General features: G+C 46.5%; 2 protein-coding genes across 8 annotated transcripts in view; one reads left to right on the top strand and one right to left on the bottom strand.

Annotated features, from left to right (window-relative positions):
• The first annotated feature begins 1,027 nt into the window (after positions 1-1,027).
• Positions 1,028-11,042, top strand: LOC129511080 (transcription factor CP2-like protein 1). 3 transcript variants are annotated; one of them, XM_055327560.1, is made up of 15 exons: positions 1,028-1,164; positions 1,630-1,781; positions 1,915-1,988; positions 2,734-2,839; positions 2,948-3,054; positions 6,428-6,580; positions 6,775-6,885; positions 7,374-7,471; positions 7,706-7,760; positions 8,018-8,111; positions 8,507-8,597; positions 9,025-9,107; positions 9,603-9,748; positions 9,899-9,950; positions 10,686-11,042. In XM_055327560.1, the coding sequence occupies exons 1-15, from the start codon at positions 1,082-1,084 to the stop codon at positions 10,721-10,723; spliced, it is 1,443 nt and encodes a 480-aa protein (XP_055183535.1). In that variant the 5' UTR covers positions 1,028-1,081; the 3' UTR covers positions 10,724-11,042. The 3 variants fall into 3 exon arrangements, 2 of the variants coding, with proteins under 2 accessions (XP_055183535.1, XP_055183528.1); XM_055327553.1 differs by having other exon boundaries at positions 9,899-11,042; XR_008664750.1 differs by lacking the exons at positions 9,603-9,748; positions 9,899-9,950; positions 10,686-11,042 and having other exon boundaries at positions 7,706-7,893; positions 9,025-9,055.
• Positions 11,043-19,658: 8,616 nt separating this feature from the next.
• Positions 19,659-22,732, bottom strand: part of FBXL20 (F-box and leucine rich repeat protein 20) — a 104,186-nt gene continuing 101,112 nt past the window's right edge. For all 5 annotated transcript variants that reach the window (XM_055316153.1, XM_055316171.1, XM_055316162.1 and 2 more), the window contains 2 exons: positions 22,234-22,446; positions 19,659-20,644 (listed from right to left, as the gene is read on the bottom strand). In XM_055316153.1, coding sequence (XP_055172128.1) covers positions 20,537-20,644; positions 22,234-22,446 — 321 coding nt within the window. In that variant the 3' untranslated portion in view covers positions 19,659-20,536. The remainder of the gene's footprint in view (positions 20,645-22,233; positions 22,447-22,732) is intronic.

The raw sequence follows: 22,732 nt of genomic DNA, 5'->3' as shown, positions 1-22,732 counted from the left end.
TTCTATCTTTTTCTTTCTTTCTTTCTTTCTTTCTTTCTTTCTTTCTTTCTTTGTTTGTTTCTTTCTTTCTTCTTTCTTTCTTTTTTTTTTGTCACATCTTTAGAGGCTGTGTCTGCTTTTTGCAAGACCTTCACATCTTTAGAGGCTGTGTCTGCTTTTTGCAAGACCTTGGTCTGTTTATACCAAACACAGTAGTGTGGGTGGGGTGGGCATAGGGGGCCTGGGCTGTCTGTGTACAGTGACAACAGAGGCTGAGTGTGGGGAAGAAGCCGTCCCCCAGGCAGACCTTATTTGTCCATAAACACAGTCTGCCTCAAGCCACCAGGCAGAGGAGGAGCAAAGCCATCACCAGATTGGGACTTCTGTCCTTCTACTGCCCTGGGAGGGGGCATTCCCAGGCACAGCCCTCCTCCCTACACACGAGCTCCCCCTCCAAGCACCACCCGGAGTTGTTTCCACAGCAAGCTGGACTGTTCTGTAAACCATAGTCCCCTAGCCATGCAGCCCTCAGAAAAAGGACAGGTGTCCTGCTTTCTCACACCTGTGGCGGGGGGATGGGGGGAAGGGGAGGCCAGTGAGAGTAAAGGCCCTTTGTAGTTCCATGTGATTCCGTGTGTCTACTTGTCCTGTCCCCTGGAGCAGTCAGGCTCCTCTCACAGGGTCGTGAGAGGGCCCAGGCCTGTGGGGCTCCAGGACTCTACATGGCTTATGGATCTGGGGCCAGTCTCGAAGCCCAAGCCTGCCCCTCCTTGTCCCTAAGCCTCTTGGGGAGTGGTGGGGAGTGGTTGTCCATCCCTGGGACTTTGTTTTGTGGCACCACCACTTCTCCTTTGAGTTAACGATTGGTGGAGAGCTCTGGGGATGCCATTTCTTGGTTCCCCTTGCCTGGGCTGCCTGATAGGTCCTGTGGTTTCTAAAGCCCTGGGTGCTTAGCCAATAGAAGGTTCCTGGCCTTGCCCCACCCTTTTGTGAGTTTGCTTCTGTGTATAAAGGCTGGGGCCCCAAGTGGACAGTCCAGTGGGTCCAGCCCAACCCAGGCTGAGCTCTCTGTCACACAGCTGGCCCTTCTCCCTCTCCCAAGATGCTGTTTTGGCACAACCAGCCAGATCACCTGTGGCCCAGTCCCGGGGAACTGTACCCAGGGCCACCAAGTGGCTTGCTCAGGTAAGGGCCAGAACCCCTTCCCCCAGCCTCCAGGGAAGGTCCTGGTCTGAGTTGCATGGACAGATAGAGGAGGGAGATGGGCTTCCTGTGCCTGGGTTCCTTTTGGAGAAGAGAAGTGGTCATATGGTTAGTGGATCCTGGAACATCTCAAAACACCCTGACCACCCACCCTCTTGAGGTACTTTTCTTGGGCATTTACTTGGTATCAGACAAGCCCTGAGATTGCAAACAAGTAATTGATGGCTGATTCTTGGAGATGTTTAGTAGGATCTGGAATTTGCCCCTTAAAGGAGGTCTCCCAGAAGCCAGAGAGTTGAACCAGGGACTCTGAGGCCCTGGCTGCTTCTGGAGTGGCTGCTACAGAAGCCTTTGGTTCCCCAGAAGGTCTGGCTGAGAGCAGCAGAGCCCCATAGGGGATGAGGTGGATGGGGCAGAAAGACACCAGTGCTCTCCTATTCCCGGCAGGGAGTCCCTGCCCTTGCCATACCTGAAGCAGGAAGAGCTGCACAACATCCCCAGCTCTGAGCCTCCCTGCCCCACATTCCAGTATGTGCTCTGTGCAGCTACGTCCCCAGCTGTGAAGCAGCAGGAAGAGACCCTCACCTACCTGAATCAGGGTACGTGGGGCCTAGGGAAGGGAAGGGCTCAGCGGGGCAGCAAGCTCTGGAGCTGGGCCGCAGTGCGAGATGGGGGTGGACAGGCTCCATCTCTACCCCAATGGGGCTCACACATCCCCTTGACCTCTCTCAGGCCAGTCCTATGAGGTGCGGATGCTCTGCAGTCCCAAGCTGAGCGATGCCACCCAGTGGGCCCAGCTCTTGAAGGTAAATGCATCCCCTTCCTGAACTGGCAAGGGCTTGGTGTGACTGTCCCTCTGGGCAGGAAGCCAGTGTCATTGCTGTGATGTCACTGTCAAGTTAGAACCCTCTCCATCCACCTTGTAACTTGACCTTCACAGTGGCACGGTGGTAGGGAGGAATTGCTGAGGAGAGGCGCAGAGAGGTTAATCTCAAGGACATATAAGTAGCAGATCTGGGATTTAGAAATACATTTACATAGCATTATTCACATACAGTATTCCTTCTCTCAAAAAAAATTATATATTTAGCTCCCATGCATTGCCAGAAACCGTTCTGTGAGCTAGGGATGCAACAGTAAAGAAACAGATGTGGTTCCCTTCCTCAGGGAGCTTGCATTCTACTGAGACAAACATGTGATTACACAAATTTTATGCAATGACAAATTGATTTACCAATTGCAATTTGAAAAGTGCAGCAAGAAAAAAAATAAGTAGAGTGACAAGGAGTGGGAAGGGATTCACTCCCCCATCTTACAGATAAGGAAACTGAGGCTCAGGACCTCTAAGTTACTTCCCTAGTTTCACAGCTTGAGGGTGGGAGGTGGGCCTCTGGACACAGACCTAGTGATCTAAGTTCTTCTGTCCCCGGATGGCAGGAAGCAAGGTGGGGTGAGGAGGGCAGGATGGTTGGCCTGCCCCAGCTGTGGGAACTGGTTCCCAAATGTCCAGGCACCCTCTGACCTGTGAGCCATGCTCTTCTGTGCCCACAGAGTGTGGTACGTGTGGTTTTCCATGACCGACGCCTGCAGTACACAGAGCAGCAACAGCTGGATGGGTGGAGGTGGAGCCGGCCAGGGGACTGCATCCTGGACATTGGTGAATGGGGAGGGACCAGAAACTCTTCAGGGCTACTTTCTGGCTCAGAAGGCCTTGTGGATGGGGAGGGCTGAGCCTTGTTCCCCACTTGCCACCTTGTGCCTGCAGATGTGCCGCTGTCTGTGGGAGTGATAGAACCCCGAGTGCTGCCCTCACAACTCAACATGGTGGAGTTTAATTGGAACCCAACCAAGAGGACCTCCCTCTTTTTGCAAGTGAGTCTGAAGCTGGGACTGGGAGGAGGCCGGAAGTCAGATGGGGGTGGTAGTTGGGAAAGGAAGATGAGTTCGAGTTGGGGTGAGGGAACAGTAAGAACAAATTGCTTACAGAAAGCACCTTGAAGATCAGATATGGCTAAATGTTTATTTTTACTTTTAAGATTTTATTTATTTATTCATGATAGACACACACACAGAGAGAAAGGCAGAGGCACAGGCAGAGGAAGAAGCAGGCTCCATGCAGGGAGCCAGGCGTGGGACTTGATCCCAGGACTCTAGGATCACGCCTTGGGCCAAAGGCAGTGCTAAACCGCTGAGCCACCCGGGCTGCCCCAGATATGGCTAAATGTTTATTGAATCTCATCGCAGGGAAGGATTTGTTAAACCTTAAAGCAATGAAAGAAGCTAGGAAACTCAGAACAGAACTTAGCTTCATAAAAAGTAATGGTCTGCAATACATAGGCAAAATTAAAAGAAGACATCAAATGGGAAAAAATAATTGCCATATGTGACATATAATGCATATATCCTCAATATATAAAAAGTTCTAATGTATCAATAAGAAAAAATAGATGAGGGGCATCCCTGGTGGCTCTGTGGTTTAGCGCCTGCCTTTGGCCCGGGGCATGATCCTGGAGTCCCAGGATCGAGACCCACATCAGGCTCCCTGCATGGAGCCTGCTTCTCCCTCTGCTCGTGTCTCTGCCTCTCTCTCTGTGTCTCTCATGAATGAATAAGTAAAATCTTAAAAAAAAAAAAAAGAAAGAAAAAAATAGATGAAAGCTCAATAGAAAAATAGGCCAAGGATATAAGCAGACATTTTATACACGAAGGATATAAACTGCCAATCATTGTAGAGAGTTCAACCTCAGAAAATGCTAATTAAAATTACATATAAAAAAGGTTCTTATTGGTGAAGTTTGGGGAAACAGACACCCTCATATCCTGAGAATGCAGATTAGTGTGTACTCATTCTGTGGGTAGAGTGGCACTTGGGCAAAATTCATTAAAGTTTGGGTTCCTAGTCTTTTACCTAGTCATTCCATTTCTTTTCTTTCTTTTTTATACATACAATTTTTTAAAAGATTTTATGCAGGGAGCCTGACATGGGACTTCATCCCTGGTCTCCGGGACCACACCCTGGGCTGAAGGTGGCACTAAACCGCTGAGCCACCCGGGCTGCCCATAAATAAATAAAATCTTAAAAAAAAAAAAAAAAAGAAGACCCTGAGATCATGACCTGAACTGAAACCAAGAGTCAGACGTCTAACCCACTGAGCCACCCAGGCACCCACCCCCTAGTGGTTCCATATCAAGAAATTTATCTGAAAAAAAAAAAAAAGAAATTTATCTGACAGCAGTGTTCAATAAGTACACAAAGATAGCTCTAGTACAAAGATGTACTCTTTGACTAGCTCTTCATAGCAGCGTTCTTTCTCATGTTCAAAGATTTTAAACAATCAAAGCATCCATTGGAAGAAGATTGACTTTTACCTAAGTTTGACTACAGATGTATACAGGAAATTATGTAGCCAGAACATGATAAAAGAAACTGCTTTCCTATAAGTAAAGAGAAAGTAGAAGACAAACTTGCATTTAAAGTTTGATTTCCATTGGATAAAAACAACATGTGTATGTATACATCTTACTGTACTTTTTCCCTTTTTTCTTGCCCAGAGAAAAGGGAGAAAGAAAGGATCCTTCAGTGTTAACAGGGATGTATTCCTTACTCTGAGTCAGAGTCCTCCATCTTTTCTAGGTTGAATAGGTTTCCCTTTATAATCCAACAGTATTGTCAAAAGTTACCTGTGTGTCCCTCTTTTGAGTGTTCATCATGGTCTAAGCACCTGGACTGGAGTGGAGGTCAGGTGGATGTGGTACAATTTCACTTCCCCCCTTCCTAGTGGGACCTTGCCCAGGTCACATGATCTTTTTCTCCCCACCTGTCAAGTAAGATCCTTTAACTGTTCTTCGCAAGATTGTGGGAGAGCTGGGGCACCTGGGTGGCTCAGTGGTTGAGCATCTGCCTTTGGCTCAGGGCGTGATCCCAGGGTCCCAGGATCGAGTCCTGCATTGGGCTCCCCACAGGAAGTCTGCTTCTCCCTCTGCCTATGTCTCTGCTTCTCTCTGTGTCTTCATGAATAAATAAATAAAATCTTAAAAAAAAAAGATTGTCGGAGGACTATAGTGGGCAGTGAAGGTAAACAGAGGGGAAGATCTGCCAGGCAGTACACAGAGGCCACAAGCTGTGTGGAGTGGCAGGGTGGGAAGGCTTCCTGGAGTAGACTGTTCTATTTAGCAAATAAAATACAGGACACTCAGTGAAATTTGAATTTTAGATAAAAAACTTTTTAGTATAAGAATGACCCATGGGGTGGGGAAAAGAATATCGCATGAAATATTTGGGACATATATATATACGAAAAAATTATTTGTTTATCTGAAATTCAAATTTAACTGAGTAGCCTGTATTTTAACTGGCAACTCCACCCTGGAATGGGATATTTTGGCTTAGATGAGAGAAGGCATTGCTTTCCAGGTAGAAGATTCTAGGGAGCACTGTACAAGTGTATTGGGGTCCATAATTAGGCTGGCTAGGTGGGTCAGTGTGTTCATTGATGGGTGAGAGAGAGCAGCCTCACAGAAAGGCTTGACTTGACTTTTTAACATGCTCAAATGCGAGAGTCAGGAACTTTGCTTCTCGGCCCAGAACCGTGGGGAGCTACTGAAGAATTTTGAGCAAGGGAAAGAACCTAATAAAGTCATGCATTCAGAAGAAATTCTAGTTGGGGATGGAAAGTTGCTGCAGTAAAAGGCTGACAAGTGACAAGCAGGTTGACAAGCAGGTAACAGGTTTTTTTTTTCTTTTTAATATTTATTTACTCATTCATGAGTGACAGAGAGAGACAGAGGCCAAGGGAGAAGCAGGCTCCATGCAGGGAGCCCAACATGGGACTCGATCCCGGGTCTCCAGGATCACACCCTGGGCTGAAGGCGGCACTAAACCGCCGAGCCACCTGGTTTGCCCCAGGTAACAGGGTTTTTTTTTTTTTTTTTTTTAATTTTTATTTATTTATGATAGTCACACACACACACACACACACAGAGAGAGAGAGAGAGAGAGAGAGAGAGAGAGAGAGAGAGGCAGAGACACAGGCAGAGACACAGGCAGAGGGAGAAGCAGGCTCCATGCACCGGGAGCCCGACGTGGGATTCAATCCCGGGTCTCCAGGATAGCGCCCTGGGCCAAAGGCAGGCGCCAAACCGCTGCGCCACCCAGGGATCCCTAGGTAACAGGTTTTATGTGGACTTTCTTGATTGTGGGTGGGACCTGCAGTCACCCTGCTTTCTCTTTTCTTCTTCACTTCAGGTTCACTGTATCAGCACTGAGTTCACTCCTCGGAAAAAAGGTGGGGAGAAAGGCGTCCCCTTCCGCCTCCAGATTGACACTTTCAAGCCCAGGGACAAGGAACTTCCCCCTGAGCACCTGCACTCAGCTGGCTGCCTCATCAAGGTGTTCAAGGTACAGGCAGGTCCCTTCCCATCCTTCTCAGGACTATCACCCTTGCTTGGCTGGCTGGGTGGATGCCAGCCTGCAGTCCCCTTCTCTCTCTACACGGAGGGATGGGGCTGGAGCTCGTTCTAGAGCCTCTTCTGTAATGAGCAGTGGGCAGGTGAAGGGGGTGCCGCTGAGTTTTCCTTGTCACTCTCCTGTAGCCCAAAGGAGCTGACCGCAAACTGAAAACGGACCGGGAGAAGATAGAGAAGCAGCCCCTGCAGGAGAGAGACAAGTATCAGGCCGCCTGTGAGAGGACGGTGTTTGTGCAGGTGCCACGAGGTGGTGGGGGCCAGAGAGGGGTTTGGAGGAGAGATCCTTATTGTACACGTGGGGAAATTGAGGCCCGAGGGCTGTGGCTGCTCCAGGATCATCACAGTGCCCTGTGACTCCACCTGTTTCCTTGCAAGGAGGAGCTGCACAGTCTGCTGGGGACTCCGGCGCTAACGCCTTCCAGCCTGGGCTGTCTCTCCCGCACCTGCACCTGCCGTGGCCCCACCTACCTGCTGCCCCCTCTGCCGGGCCACCCCGCTCCGCCCCGCTCCCTGCCGCGCTGCTGCTGGCCAGCTGCTCCTGGAAGCTTTGCGGCTCCCGCAGCCAGGCCTCGGCTAGTGTTCTCTCCTGCTTCCAGGGGAGTCTGGTCTGCTTGTCAGGGACTCCTGGGGCAGGGACCACGCCTGGCCCAGCGCAGGCCCCTGTCCGCTCTCGCCGAAGGGCTGAGGGAACGCCGAGGCTGACCCCGGTGGCTTGTTCCCCACAGTGCTCGCCGTGGCCAGATCCCGGCACTGGGCCCTACTCGCCTCTCACCCCTCTTGCTCTGACCTCTCCCCACTCCTGCAAGCTCCTGTCCCCGGAGAGGTGAGGTGGGAGGGCACCTCCCAGCCCCCCGGGGGGGGGCGAGCATGACGCGGAGAGCGCCTCAGCTCAGCGGTCCGGGGAGGGGCAGGATTGGGGGTGCGGCGGAGGGCAGGAGGCTCGGCCCTGTGCCCTTCGGGTTATACGCGGGGTGACCCAACAAGCTCTGCAGCCCAGGGAAGGAGGGGGCGGGGGGAGCGGGGCTGGCCGCGTTGCCGACTCTCTGCTCCCCCACAGGCTCTGCTCCTCCCCACCGTTCGCCTTGGACGCCTTGGGGGGCAGCCCGGCTGAGGTGCGTCTTGCTTTTCCGATCCCCCCCACCTCTATCCCAGAGCCTTCTCGGGCTTCACCCTCCAGAGTGGGGTGGCCCTGCCCCCTGGCGGACAGAGCTTGTATGGCCACAGAGGACTGGGCACTTGCCACCGGTAGGCTGAGCCTCCTGAGTGCTTTCAGACCTGCGGCCCCCAAGGGCAGGGCTGCGTTTCTCCTACCCCTGTTCTCAGTCCCTAGGCCCACGGTGATACCAGGATTGCCCTCTTTATGCCTCAGGATCTGAACTCTGGAGCCTCCATCCTGGAGACGCAGCAGTGGTTGCACCAGCACCGGTTCTCCAGCTACTGCCGGGTGCTGGCCAATTTCACTGGTGAGGCTGGGGTCTGGCAGGGACCTTACCTGTAGGGGACTGAGGGCAGGACACTCACACAGGGATCTGCCTATGGCCTGGCTTGCTGTGTGTTCTTCAGCTGACTTCTATTTAGGACTGAAAGTTGCCAGGCACTATGCCTGCAAGGCTCTCTTCTCCTGTATTATCCCATGTAATTTATATAGTACCCATGAGGATAGGGCTCAGAGAGGTTAAGTAAGTTGCCCCAAGACACACAGCTAAGAAGCAAATGGCAAAACTGGGATTTGAATCCAAGTTTGATCCCCATGTCTGCACATACTTAAGGCTATTTGTAGACTGATGTTGGATTGTGTCCTTTGCCACCCTTGATCCCAGGCCTCTTTCCCCCAATCTGGTCCTGTCTGACTCCGCAGGCACTGATCTGCTGAAGCTTACCCGCCAGGACCTTATCCAGATCTGCGGGGCTGCCGATGGGATCCGCCTTTTCAATGCTCTTAGAGCCAGGTGCTGGGTACTGCCAACCAGGAGCCCTTTTCCTCTGTAGTGGCGTTTACCAACTCAGCTAATGGTTGTGTCTCATGGCATGTTCAAGCTGGAAGGTACCTTAAGGACCACTTAGTCCCACACCCTCTTTTTAAAGAGGAAGGAACTCAGGCCCAAGGACAGTGACCTGAGGTCACAGAGCAAGGCTGGCAGGGATGCGCTGAAAACTTAGGTCCTGTGATCTTTTTCTGTAGCCACCTCACTTGCATTACTCGGAGGATAGAGATGAATTTTTCTCATCCTCTCTTCCCCCAGGGCCCAGCATTCATTAAATTCGTGGTGACCTCCCTGGAGACCTGGGGAGTGGGATTCCCCTCCTCCCCGCTAGGGAGGGGGGCTGTTAATTTAGGTAGGAAGTGTTGATATGTAAACTGCTTTTCTGACCCAGACCCATTCGTCACCGGCTGACTTTGTATGTGACGCAGGAGGCCTCGAGGCGAGAGAATGAGGTTCCTAAGAACCATGACTCAGGTGAGGGTCTGGCCTCTGTTTCCAGAAGGCAAGAGATCCAGGTGTAGCTGCATTAAACCTTTTCTGGCCTGAGGAGAGGATGATACTCCATCATTCTTGGGATCCAAGGATGCCCTCCTTGGCATTCCCGTGTCTTCCACGACCAGATTAGTCCTCTCCTTCCAAGATGTATCCTAGGTTTATTCTTTCATGTTCTACTCCCCAACCCTGTCTGACTTTGTCATTCTGTTAATATGTAGGATGAGAACATTGTAATCTTATTGTATTTGGGTTTCAGCCATTCATATGTAGGTGTCTCACCTTTTTAAATTGGGGCTCCCTACAGTCTGAGGCCTCCCCAAAGCTGAGGAATAGGTGAGGATTAAGTGGATTTATAAGCCTCTTTCCTTCTTTATTCCTTCCTGAGCCTGTCCCCCAAGAGGCTATCACCTTGCACTCTCCTTCCCAGTAAAGGGCACCCCACTGATCCCTGCCCTGTGCTGCCCACACCCCCAGGCTTTTATCAAGAGATCTCTCTAGATGAACTCAGTGCTGTGGAGCTGATGGGGAAACTGGCTGAGCTCTTGGCCCTCCCAGCCAATCAGATCCACCACCTCTTCCACCAGGGCCCTGGGGGCATCCTCATTCTCCTCAGCGACCAGGTAAATAAGTCATGATTCTCAGTCAGGCCCCACAAGGGCCTTCATCACTCTTCCACCTCCAGCCCAGTTTCCCTCTTCCTGCCCTGGCTTATTCTGTTTGGCTCTGAGAACAGAATTGTCTTTAGTGACAATTTCCCTCCTCCCTTGCAGGTGGTTCAGAATCTCAAGGATGAATCATACTTTGTGGCTGTGGTGAAAAAAGGTAGGGGTTTTAGAGAGAGAGAATTGTGTCTGGCAGAACCTAGAAAGATTAAGATTCCTCGAAGGTATGTATATGCTGGCAGTGGGGTGCAGTGTGTGCTGTGTCCCAATCAACTGGTAAACATCTGAGTGCCAGCTTTGTTGATGTCAAAGGGACAGATTCATATAGCTGCAAGGCAACTATTTACCGCTCAGGAATAAAACCCATCTGAATAAATGCATCTTCACGAGGGAAGAAATGTTCCAGTTTCTATGTCCGGGGATTTATTATTTTTTTAAAAAGATTTTTGTTTATTCATGAGAGACAGAGAGGCAGAGACACAGGCAGAGGGAGAAGCAGGCTCCATGCAGGGAGCTTGATGCGGAACTCGATCCGGGGACCCGGGGAATCACACCCTGAGCCAAAGGCAGACGCTCAACTGCTGAGCCACCCAGGGATCCCTGTCAGGGCATTTATTAAGAGGGTCTTTTCTGCCCCCGCCCCAATCCTATAAGGCAGAAGATGCTTCTGGGCATCACCTGGCACAGAGCACCAGACCAGTTGGCTTGTGGTTCTGGTTATTCAGATGCTTGCCCTCTATCCCTCCTACAGGATAGAGGTTTCCTCAAGACGGAGATTCAGTTGGGGGAGGAACACTTGGGTGTGGCCGATGCCCTGCAGGCTGCTTGGTTTGGGAGTGGCAGAGGTGGTAGCTGGCCAGTCTTATCCCAGTGGTGCTCTTTTCACTGCTTGCAGTGCAGAATCCAGATGGCTACTACCTGGTTCTCACCTAGGCCCAGGGACATCCCACTGCAAGAGTTGGAGACTGATGCCAGCCTGGTTCTCTGGGGCCCCATGTTCACCAGAAGCCTGGTTTAAATCCTCAGCTGCTTCATCAGGCTCCAGGTGGTGTCATATCCTACCCCTAGAGAGGCAGGGAGCCGCCCTCAGGCTCACATCTCTTTCTGCTCAGCTGGTCAAGCCTGTGAGGCATGAAACCTGCCAATATGGAAAAGGCACCTTTGCCCCAAGCAGTGCTGCCTAAACACTGGGTGCATCGACTCCTGTTTATTTAAAATTGTATTCACCTCTTTTTCTTGAAATTAAAAGTTAATTTTTAAAGGCACATATATATTTAATGTATTGTTCAATGCTTATTAAACTTTCTGGGTGTTTTGGTCCTCTTGGGGAAATGTTCTCTCCTTAAACTATAGACTAGAGCAAGGGATGGAGTCTCAGAGGAATAGATTAATCTGGCTGGATTTTTTCTTTTCTCCAACTAGTGTGGGCACCGAGCCTCTAAAAAGCCCATTCAACTATCAAATTACTATGCTTATTTAAAACTTCTAGAGACTTAGAGCTCCAGGGTGGCTTAGTCAGGTTAAGCATCTGCTTTCTGCTTGGGTTATAATCCTGGGGTCCTGGAATCGAGCCCTGCATGGGGATCCCTGATCAGTGGGGAGTCTACTTCTCTCTCCCCCTCTGCCCCTCCTGCTCATGCTCTCTAAAATAAATAAATCTTAAAATAATGTAGTGGTATTTTAGGTCTTAAGAAATCTTTCCCTATGTTAAAGTCATAATTTCCTATGCATATTTTGCAAAATTAAAATTTTAATTTTGCATTTCACTTTTAGGTCAATAATTGACCTGAAACTGATTTTTTTTTTGTGTGTATCCTTTTCCATGTAGAAAACCAATTTTATATTAAATTAACTGTTTTAAAAAGTGAAAATGCAGGGGCATCTGGCTGGCTTAGTTGGTGGAGCATGCGACTCTTAATCTCGAGTCATAGTTCCAGCCCCACGTTGAATGTTGCGATTACTTAAAAATAAAATCTTTTTTCTTTTTTAAAGGGATGAAGTAAAGAGAGAACTATTTAGGGTAGGGAATTTTATTTTATTTATTTATTTTTTTAAAATTTTTTTTTAAATTTTTATTTATTTATGAAAGTCACACAGAGAGAGAGAGAGAGAGAGAGGCAGAGACACAGGTAGAGGGAGAAGTAGGCTCCATGCACCGGGAGCCCGATGTGGGATTCGATCCCAGGTCTCCAGGATTGCGCCCTGGGCCAAAGGCAGGCGCCAAACCGCTGCGCCACCCAGGGATCCCTGGGAATTTTATTTTATTAAGATCTTATTTATTTGAGAGAGAGCGAGGAGTGAGCATGAGTGGGCATGGGGGGACAGGGGGAGCAGAAGACTCCCTGCTGAGTAGGGAGTCTAATGTGGGCTCCATCCCAGGACCCTGGGATCATGACCTGAGCCAAAGGCAGACACTCAACCGACTTGAGCCACCAGGTGCACCCCCTCGGAATATTATTAAAAATCTCAAACACTGAGGAGCACCAGGGTGGCTCAGTTGGTTGGGTCTCCAACTCTTGATTTTGGCTCAGGTCATAATCACAGGGTTGTGAGACTGAGCCCCAGGTTGGTGCTCTGCATTCAGTGGGAGTCTGCTGGAGATTTTCTCTCTCTAAAAAAAAAAAAAAAAAAAAAAATTAAGTAAGTCTTAAATTTCAAACACGAAAACAGAAAACTCACATGTATGGAGTGGAAGACAAGCCAAGATGCCCTCTTAAAAAGATCTGTTTAATTCCTCATTGATCATTTATCTCAGCACTGATCACATGTGGCCTATACTTCCATAGGGCTCCCCATGGGTGTTTCACGACAGGGTGGTTAACTTCAGACTGAAGTTCAGGTTGCTGTTTTGGCTCCACTGCTCATCTCCACCAAAAGGACAGGAACCCTACTGGATTAACCTTTGTGTATGTGTCTCAACCCAGGAGCCTCTTGCACAGACTAGATACTGAACTTTGTTGACACGAAGGGCAAAAAAGCAGGTAACAAGTATCTACCATGTTGTCATTATCTTTTTAATCTTCATTCTCTAAAAAAGTAGGTACTGTTATCCTCATTTTACCAATGAAGAACGGAGACAGAAGGGTCAACTGGCCAAGGTTATTTGGATGGAAGTCAGGCAATCTGGCTTGGAGTTGTTTTAGCCATTATACTACTCTATTTATTCCTTCCTAGTCAAGGTGAGGGCATGCTCTCACAGGGGACTCAGTTGAACTGCTGCTGTCAAATGAATTAAAACAAAGGTTTTTAGAAACTCTGACTTAAAAAAAAAAAAGAAACTGATTTATATTATGTCTTCTGTTTTTCTTAGATACAGCTGTTCAGGGTATTAAAGGCTATTAAAAAGGTTATTAAGCCTATTAAAATAATTAATAAGGGTATTGGTTAAAGAATATTTTAAAAATATAAGGATGCTGGGCAGCCCCGATGGCTCAGCGGTTTAGCGCTGCCTTCAGTCCAGGGCATGATTCTGGAGACCGGGGATCGAGTCCCACGTAGGGCTCCCTGTGTGGAGCCTGCTTCTCCCTCTGCCTGTGTCTCTGTCTCTCTCTCTCTCTGTGTCTCTCATGAATAAATAAATAAATCTTTAAAAAAATATAAGGATGCCAAAAAGAAGTGCCTTCATTCGGCCTCAGGAGCCTCTGTAGTTCTAGGGTTCAAGGAAGTTAAGAATCACAGCTCCGAGTCAGGCTATTTCCACAGCAAAATGAAAAGTCTTCACAGCTTATTTCCTTTAATTACATCATAAACAAAATTAGAACATACAGGAAACAGTAATAGTTACATAACAATTTACTTTATATATTTATATATAAAAAACATTTTTCTTTTAGTCCAAAGATTTTAAAGCAAAAGGAATCCTCTACTGCCACCTTGGATTTTAAATAACCCTCCCTCCCCCCCCATCCTCAAGCGCCAAAAGTATTGGGTGGAAGCAGTCACTTGGACAGCTAATGGAACCTGGTGTTCAGTCACCAAGTCGGGGACTGTGTGTCAGCCGCAGGGACCAGCTGAGTGCTGGTGCAGGCCTAGTGGAGAAACAAGAAAGCAGCAGTTCTCACGCACTGAAGCACTCCAAAGCAGAGCTGAAGGAGGCTTAGGCCACAGCAAGTCTGGGATCAGACCCTGCCATTCAACCATCCTCTGCCTTCTGTCCCCTCAGGGGAAGAGGCGTCAGAGGGGGTCAGTGCAGGGATGAAACAGCCTGGTTTGAAGGTAAGAATTTCTCTCCCAGCACCATTTGCCCACCCATCTGTGTCCTCAGGCAGAGTCCAATGGGCAGGGGTTGTCCTCCCTGCTGTCTGAACTCTGCACAGGTCTGTGCTCTCAGTGTCACCAGAAGGTGGGCAAGGCTGGGGAGAGCGGCCAGGAACTGCACTAGGCAGGTAACCTGGAAACAGTTCCAGGTAGGAAAAAGGAGGCAGCTAGGGTGGGAGGAGGCTAAAGGCTGAGTCATTAAACAGGAACGGAGAAAGGCAGATGCAGAAGGTCTTTTTCTCCCCTACCAACAGTAGCTTGCAACCCTTCGTCCTGGGAAGTCACAGGCCCTCAGGGGCCAGCTCCCACAGCAACAGTGGCAGCATATGAGAAAACACCCACACAGCTTCTGCTGAGTCCCGGCCCCCGGTCTTGTGTGTGTTAGAGGTTAGCATGTAGTTTGGGGGTAGGGTGAGGAGGGGAGTCAGAGAAACAATCTCAGGCTCACCTCCTTCCTGCACTTATTAGAAAGTAACAGTCATCAGAGAAGCACAGGTAAGAAATTATTAAGGGCAGGAAAAAAATATGTAAACCCAGAAAAGCAGCAGCAAAGGTTTCACTTTTTACAGGTCTATCATATAGCATTAGGAAAGAAAATCATTCAAGTCTTTGGGGGGTGTGGGGGGAGAGGGGGTGGGCAGGTAAAGTATTAATCAAACCATGCCAGTTAAAGACTCCTTTTCAGGTTAGGATTTCCTAAGACTTTCGGTTGTCATTTACTAGTGCCATTAAAAAAAAAAAAAAAAAAAAAGAAAAAGAAAGGAGAAAGAAAGAAAGAAAGAAAGAAAAGAAAGAAAAACAAAACAGAAGTAATGACTCCAGGGGCTTAGAAGGGTTAGGCTAAGGTAAGAAACACATGTATATGTGTGAGCAGCAGTGTGACACAGATTTGAATTAGTGAAAGTTAGTAGTAAGCAATAGTGACAAGCAAAACTTAGTGGGGCAAAGATTTCTTCTACTTTAATAAAAAAGTCATCGCTTCAAAGATTTCCCTGGGTTCTTTGGGTATGGCAGAAGAGAAAGGGTATGTGTCTGGACACCTCTCTTGTCCCATCTCTTCATGGGGTAGGGATTCTCATTTACTGCCTTCCAGCCCTTGCCCTGGTGAAAGCCATGCCCAGAAGCACTGGTGGTTCTGTGAGGGGTGCCAATCCCCATCTGGGTGACTCTGGGTAGGTGCCTGGTAGGCAGAAGCCCTCCTTGCAGTGAGGAAGGTGTGGAGTTTACTGGATGGAGAGGAAAAGTGAACCTACTCACATATGTGAGGGAGGTGTTGCTACATATTTGGGACAGATACCTGTACTTGAAGCAAAGTGCCCCACTTCTAGAACTGATTCTTTCCTTTACTTTGAATCTCATCTACCATTTTCCCACCCCAATTCTTCAAAACAAGATGCTGAAAAACAGAAAATAGACTTGATTGACACAGTTCTGGCTGTTCATGCCCTAAAAGGGCAGTGAGACACCTTGGCTGAGGAAGCAGATACTCAACACTATGAACCAAACTCCACCGAGGCCTTACTCAACCAATGAGGCAGAGTCAGAAGCAGCACAATATGGAATTTCTCTTAATACCTCACATGTGAGCTTATCCAACACATTTTTCTCTTACAGAAAATTAAGTGTAACTCTGTTGGGCTCCAAAGATTCACTCAGACTCAGCTGAGAGGTTCTTACTGACCTTCTTAAGGGTCAAAGCCTTCAGAGATGCAGATCTGATGTTCCTAATAAAAATGGACAAACAGGTAGACTTGCCTCGTGAAGAGGAGCTGCAGAAGCTCTTCATGCAGAAAACTCACTTGCCTCAAATGGTAGTTTCTGGCAGGCAGAGTTTGTCTCGAGTGAGACGGCAAGTTTAGAGAAGCATGTTCTTTGCTGGAGAACCAAGCTGTTAAGTTAGGGCACCTGGATATATCAAATACAGCCAAATGTTATTCCCAAATTACCTGGGTTCATTATATCCTACCAGCATGGTCTTATATAGTTTCCTGTATCTTCCAATATTACAATTAAAATTTATGATAGATAGGTGACGAGGGGTTTAGACTCCATATTTCCCCTCACCCTCCTGCTGCTTTAGGGTTCTTTGTTCGAAGGGAGGGTTTGCTTCAAGACTTCCAATCAAACATCTTCCTCCTCTTATCAAACAAGACTCGGCTAATTCACACTGCCTGGGCATGAGGCAGTTAAAGATCCTAGAACTGGTGGGCAGATAGGAAGGCAATCTTAAAAAAAAAAAAAAAAGGTATTGGAAGCTCAAAGCATACCACTGAAGAGTCCAGTGCACAATGCCAGGATGCACAATGGAGATGGTTAATCTTAAACCATGCACTCAAAGAGGGGAAGGCAGGATGGGCCCATTTCCTTTAAACCCTTCCTCTCGCATTGGTAGCACCTGTCACAAGCAGCCTGTGACTTTCAGCCGAATAAACATTAAATGGCCAAGGGTCAACCATGATCCACAAGTGTTCCTCTTCTTCAAAACCACAGTCACCTAAAGATATACTGCCCACACAAGTAGGCAGGCAATACTCTCTTCCTTCTGGTGCCACACTCATACTTCCCTACAACTTCAGACCAGGATAAGTTCCACTGCACATTTTGTTTAACCCCCCATGGCATGAATGGGCTATCAAAAAGGTAACAAAGCATTTTAAAAGGCAATAAGGAGAAATAAAGGAACCCGACTGCTGTAGCATTAGAGCTGTATTGAACAGTTCAAAAGGCCTATAAAGCCCAAAATAAAGCATCATGAAAATATATGCCAAATGTCCCTATAAATATGTGCTATAAAGAATACATAAAGTTTCTGACTTATAGGTCTGCTATGTCAACCTGATGTGGAAACAAAAAAAAAAAAATTTAAGAAATACTCTTACATCCACTAAAGAGCAGAATAGGAGGATTTTTTTTTTTTTTTTTTTTTTACATAGAGCACAATGTGCTTTCATATTCCAAATATTGGGGAAAAAAGGATGAAGCCAAATCCCCTTATTCTTCATACCCAACAGCTTGATTTCAAATTTGGTAAGCAAACATTTAAGACCACTCACTGAAAAATGGCCCAAGCCATACTATAGCTACTATATTCAAGGTTGCCCACAGACTTTGCTTAGATTAGGAAAGGACCCAAAGAATAAATCAGTAGCACCACTGGGAGTGAGATGGAGGCTTTAAATAGAAAGCAAGGATGAATATAGGAAGAAAATGGGAGTAGTGCAAAAAAAAAAAAAAAAAAAAAAGCTGGAATCACCTTGATGGAGCCAACGTAGAGGTCAGAAAAGATACTCACATAGCAAATGATGCTGTAAAATGTAGAGGGAAAGGCTGCTTAGAAAGAGGTAATCTGGATGTTTAATAATGTCCTCCACAGACACAGCAATAACCCCTCCTGGCTACCTGCAGGTCTATGCAATAGCTCTGAGGGTATCTTTTGACTTCTCTCAAATCTCTTCATTCACCCTGTATTCATCATAGAAGGCAGAGTCCTGGGACTCTGGAGTCAGATGAATGGACCAAGGAGTTTTTCCTAAACCTCTGAAGCCTTACTGAATTTTCAAAAGTGTCCTTGATAGTAAGAGAGGAAGCATTATGTTCAGATGGCAGAGCCCTTTCCACCTAACCAAAACTTACCATGTTCTGGGTTCTTAAGGTCCTGGTACATTTCATCAGCTGGCGTAGATTGCAGACTGGCATAAAATCGTATTTCCTTCCATGCTTGATGGGCCTGAAATTTTCTTGCAAAAAGAACAAGGCCTGACCACATACAAGCCAGTGCCACACGCTCCTTTTCTCTCTCACTGGACTCTGTTCTTGACCCAGACAGGAGTGGGTATGCTCTTTGAGTTGAGAAATGGCATTTCCAAGATGTTCATGTCCTCGTGAATAGGGTCTTTTACATTTATGTACCTTTTAAGTAAAGAAGTGCCTTACTAGCCTCAACTGTGGGCAATTTAAATCCATACTCGCTAATCAATCAGTTTTATGGTTAATTTGTTCAGGCAATACTAAAAAAAAAACTTAGTATGTTAGAACAGATGGCCCCTAAATATTTCTCTTCTTAGTTTTGTTTGAATGAGTGACCTGGGGATCTGAATATTATTAACCACATCTGGAAGTGTGTGTATGCATGTATCTTTGTATAGGTAGAGTATAATCAGGAGAATGAATCTCACTTTTAAAAAGTATATTCCTAGGGCAGCCTGGGGGGCTCAGCAGTTTGGCGGTGCCTTCGGCCTGGGGCCTGATCCTGGAGACCCAGGATCAAGTCCCGCGTTGGGCTCCCTGCATGGAGCCTGCTTCTCCCTCTGCCTATGTCTCTGCCTCCTCTCTCTCTCTGTGTCTCTCATGAACAAATAAATAAAATCTTTAAAAAAAGTATATTCCTATGTCAACTATACTCAGAAAATTCTTTTAAGTATATTCCTCATGTGATAATTTAGAAAGAGGGTAAGGAGAAGGGGGAAGGAAAAATAAAAGTAATTTGAGCTTTTACAAGGGAATAATAAAATTGATTTGGATTTAAAATAAATTTAACATGCGAAATAATCCTGGATAGTACAGATTTCTAGCACTCTTTCATCAAATTGCTTGTGGAGACAGAAGTCATACTTTATTCCTACATATGCTGGTAGAGCCAGCATCTGCAGTGTTATAACAAGCCTTTTAACAGCCTGGATCATGTAGAAGATCATGAGGGACTGCACAATAAGGTCCTAAAATACCCCCCTCATCCAAAAGAAGAAAGTTGTCCTATTAAATATCACACAAAGTTTCTAACTTTGGGGTTTAGATTTAAATCTACTTCTTGCTCTTCAGAAACTCATTTTATTTCCCTCATCCTTTATGACTTTTTTGGGCATAAGATAAGGAAGCCTCTTCTTTGACTCTGAGTCATGGTCACTGAATACCTGCCTTCAGCTCTGCTGAACATGCTCAGCAGAGACACTGAACACCCTTCTCCTTTTCAATGTTTTCTTTCTCCAGCCCCAAAGTGTTCACCTGGTTATCCCTGCATTTCATTCATGGGAAGTCTGGAGCACAAGAGAGAGAAGGTTGACAGGTTTTGAAATGGTTCTGGTCCTTCATGGTGCCAACATTCGAGATAGACCATCAACACCGACATACGGTTGACCAGCTGTTCTAGGGTCATTCTTCTATCCCTGGTAGGCTGGAACAGGGGGAAAAAAGAGAAACTGACCAACTAGACTGCATAGCAACTCTAGTAGCATTCCTGCTATAGCAAAACCACCTCACAGACACAAATCAGAGATGCTACTGCTCACACTCAGATTCCAGTGAACATACGACCTGTCTGAACTTGGGTTGGGGGGCTTTCAGCTCAGTTTTGGGATTCACCATTCCACTGTTTACTAGTAACACATTTCTCTTCCCTTATTAAGTTAGTGGCGTCTGATGGAAGGAAAAATGTGCAGGGAGAATACTGGGCCTATCATGCGTATTATTATATATCACAAAGTAGAACAGAAACCAAAAGGCAACGTTTGTTTTCATCAAAATAGTTTTAGCTCAATTTCTTCTTATAACATTTCTTGTTTTTATTATGGTTTCCCTTCAGACTGGCAAAGATTCAGGCAGGGTCCCCTAATGATAAAATTTAGAATTAAAAAAATATTTATTGATAATGTCTCTTTTAAAAATGTTTGGTAACCCCAACTAATCATCCCAAATGCATACTGTAAACACAACAACGGCAAAAGAGTAACAACTGAGTGTGAGTAAGCAGACAATGAACAGGTGAACAGATGGAGCCAGAATGCAGGAGGGAGCGACAAAGAATGGAAGACAGGTGTGCAAAGTGTGCTACAGACAGTGACAATTTGAGTAAGTCATCACATTTGGACCACAGCGATTTCGGGGCAACCACTTGGGAAACCTCTGGGCCAAATACTGAGAACATAGGAGGAGGAATGGATGAGCCTTCTTGGTGAGCATGCTCGGCATGTTGGCTTAGGGACAAGGAAGCACAGAAGCTCTGTAGTCATCTCCTGATGGACGGCTACCATTTAGAGGATGCAAAGAAATTTTCTTTCTGGTCCCTGGATACAACAGATATTGTTTTTCTATGCTTTCCTTGACCCTGGAGGACTGCAGCTGCTGTTCCAAAACCACCATAGAAACCCCTTCACAAAATGAAGAAACTGCAGGAGCAGTAACGCTGGGTTTGCTGGAATGCCCCCTTCCCTCCACCTTGCCTACTATTTTCTTCTTGGCATGTCCACTGGGAATGGTTAAGTTTTACCAAACCACGTGATAAAGCCAGCATGGGCTTCAGTCCCCTGGTCACAGAACTTGAATGGGTGGAGGTGAGGGTGGGTATGCATGTTATGTGTGGCTCTGGGGATCTGGACGCTGCCCTCACTTGATAACCCTTGCCCAGAACACTGGGGTTGCTTCCACTGGAGACTCCATTGTAACTCTAGAAGTGTCATTAAATACTCAGTTCACCAAGGTTGACCACCTCCATTGTCATAGGATGATGCAGCATCTGCAGAATCGCTGTCTGCTGCCCCCTACTGATGGGGGTGGAGTGACAGGTGCGAAGTAGGCGTGGACTTTAATATTGGGCAAATGGGTCTGAAACAAGACAGAAACATTACTGAGAGAGAGGGCTTAAACAGAAAGAGCAATGTTGCTTTTCAGGAAAAAAAACAAACAAACTAAAAAATCCCCAACAAACCACAGGGGCTGAGTGAACATGAGAGCGAGGCAGAGGCTGAGTACCAGTCAGGATGTTGAGAGGCCTGGGTTCTGCTTTGTAGCATTTCAGGTTATTCTAAATTACTAAGTAGCTCACATAAACTTTGGTATCTGCTTTTTAATAATAAAACTGGGGAAAAACTTCAAACTAATCTCTTAACCTGTCCCAAAGGGATTGCTAATTGGATTCCCAAAGTTGAAAGAAATTATTCAAGCTTAAAATAATTTTTTCCAAGTCATTGTGGACAATGTTTCTTCTGATATTTCTTTAAAAACCTCATTATCCTCTTTTAACAACACACTGCTAGTTTTTACTACATAAATAGCTTCTGAATTCCTACAATACTCAAGGCACTGTGCTAGTTATCTAGGGGGTATAAAGATGGTCAACATGGAGATCCCATTCTTACGGAACTTAATAGTCCAGACATAAATGGCTAAATTAAAATGGAAAAGTACTAAGTGATTATTTGAAGAACAGATAAAAAGTCTTGAGGACTCTAAGATGGAAGAGATTCTGCACAACCAGGCAAGTCTAGGAACCCTACTGTAAGGAGTCCACGGAAGAGGCTTTGGTTGGCCTGTGGTTCTCCTCTTTCAGTGTAAAGGGAATATGGCTGCAAGGCCTCCCCACTGCAGTTATGCTCTCAGTCTTCTAGGTCAGAAGGAAGAGGAAGAACAAAGGTCAACTGGAACTCAAGATGAGATTTGGTGTTCCTTTATGAGTCAGATGCCATATGGTCAACATGAATGTTTGTAGACACTGGTTGTAAGGGCCTCACTAAGCACAGTGCCTTTCCCACAGCAGGTATGAAGCAGATGTTCCAATAAATCTGTTCTGTTGAAGTGAATAACCTAACATAGAGATTCATCCATCCTTTTATAACCTCCTTGCTGGCAACCTGCCTTCTGTTTGACTATCCATGGGTCTCTTTAGTATGGAGGATGGGGGCTAAAAGAAAAGGTAAAAAAAAAAAAACAAAAAAAAACCTACTTAATACACTTGTTGTCTTAAAAAAAATAAGAAGCCCAGCAAAAGGGTTTGATGTGAAAGGAAATACAAATTAAATTCTTTTTTTTTCAAATTAAATTCTTAAATCCCATTTAACTCAATATTTTGTTATTCCTTTCTTTCCTGAATCTGGCATGTGTTTTTGACTCTGGGTATGTTAGTAAGCCCTGGACATTACAGGAGAGACTCTGCTGGGAGGAGACCTACTTTCTTCCCCTCAGTGAACATTTTCACACTAAATTTCCATCTGGAACAACAGGTAAAAACTATCTATCCTACCCTTAGGTTTGCTCTCCATTTTTTTTTTCCTCTTTGCTAAATGTCCAAGTAAATATAAAAATCACAGAAATCTAAATCTAAAACAAAGGCAAACACAAAAAGGAAATGGAGGACAGGAAAAAATAAAGGAAAGGTGCTAAGAGCACAGAGATGGAGAGTGTGCAGCCATCTTTACCCTGAGTCTCTTGATCCCAGCCCGTGTGATTTGCTGGCAGTCATAGAGTTCTATCCGCTCAAGGCTGTGACAACTCTTCAAGTGCTCGAGGGAAGCATCTGTGATTAGTGGGCAGTTGTCCAGTTCAATCACCTCCAGCTGGTCATGGGCGCAGGCCCCATTCCCCAGGTGACGAATTCCATCGTCTGTGATCAGCTCACAGTGAGACAGACTCTGCAGCCAAATAGAGCAAGGAAGGACAATGAAACATCTCGTGTCTTTCTTCTAGCCACTGGCCTGTGTACAGCCAGAAAGGAAACCTTCTGGGTTGGACTGTGATGTATACAAAGCCATCACAAGATCTATATGGTGAAATGAAGAAAGCAAACTAGAGTTGCTGGGTTTCTGCTTTTGACAATCAATACTGACATTTTTGCGTGTGATTCTTTTTTTGTGGGGGAGAAGGGGCAGAGGGAGAGGGAGAAACAGAATCTTAAGTAGGCTCCATGCCTGGTGTGGA

This window comes from Nyctereutes procyonoides, unplaced genomic scaffold (genome assembly GCF_905146905.1).
Source record: "Nyctereutes procyonoides isolate TBG_1078 unplaced genomic scaffold, NYPRO_anot_genome, whole genome shotgun sequence".
Lineage (NCBI taxonomy): Eukaryota > Metazoa > Chordata > Mammalia > Carnivora > Canidae > Nyctereutes > Nyctereutes procyonoides.
This window is presented reverse-complemented; position numbering and strand designations above follow the sequence as displayed.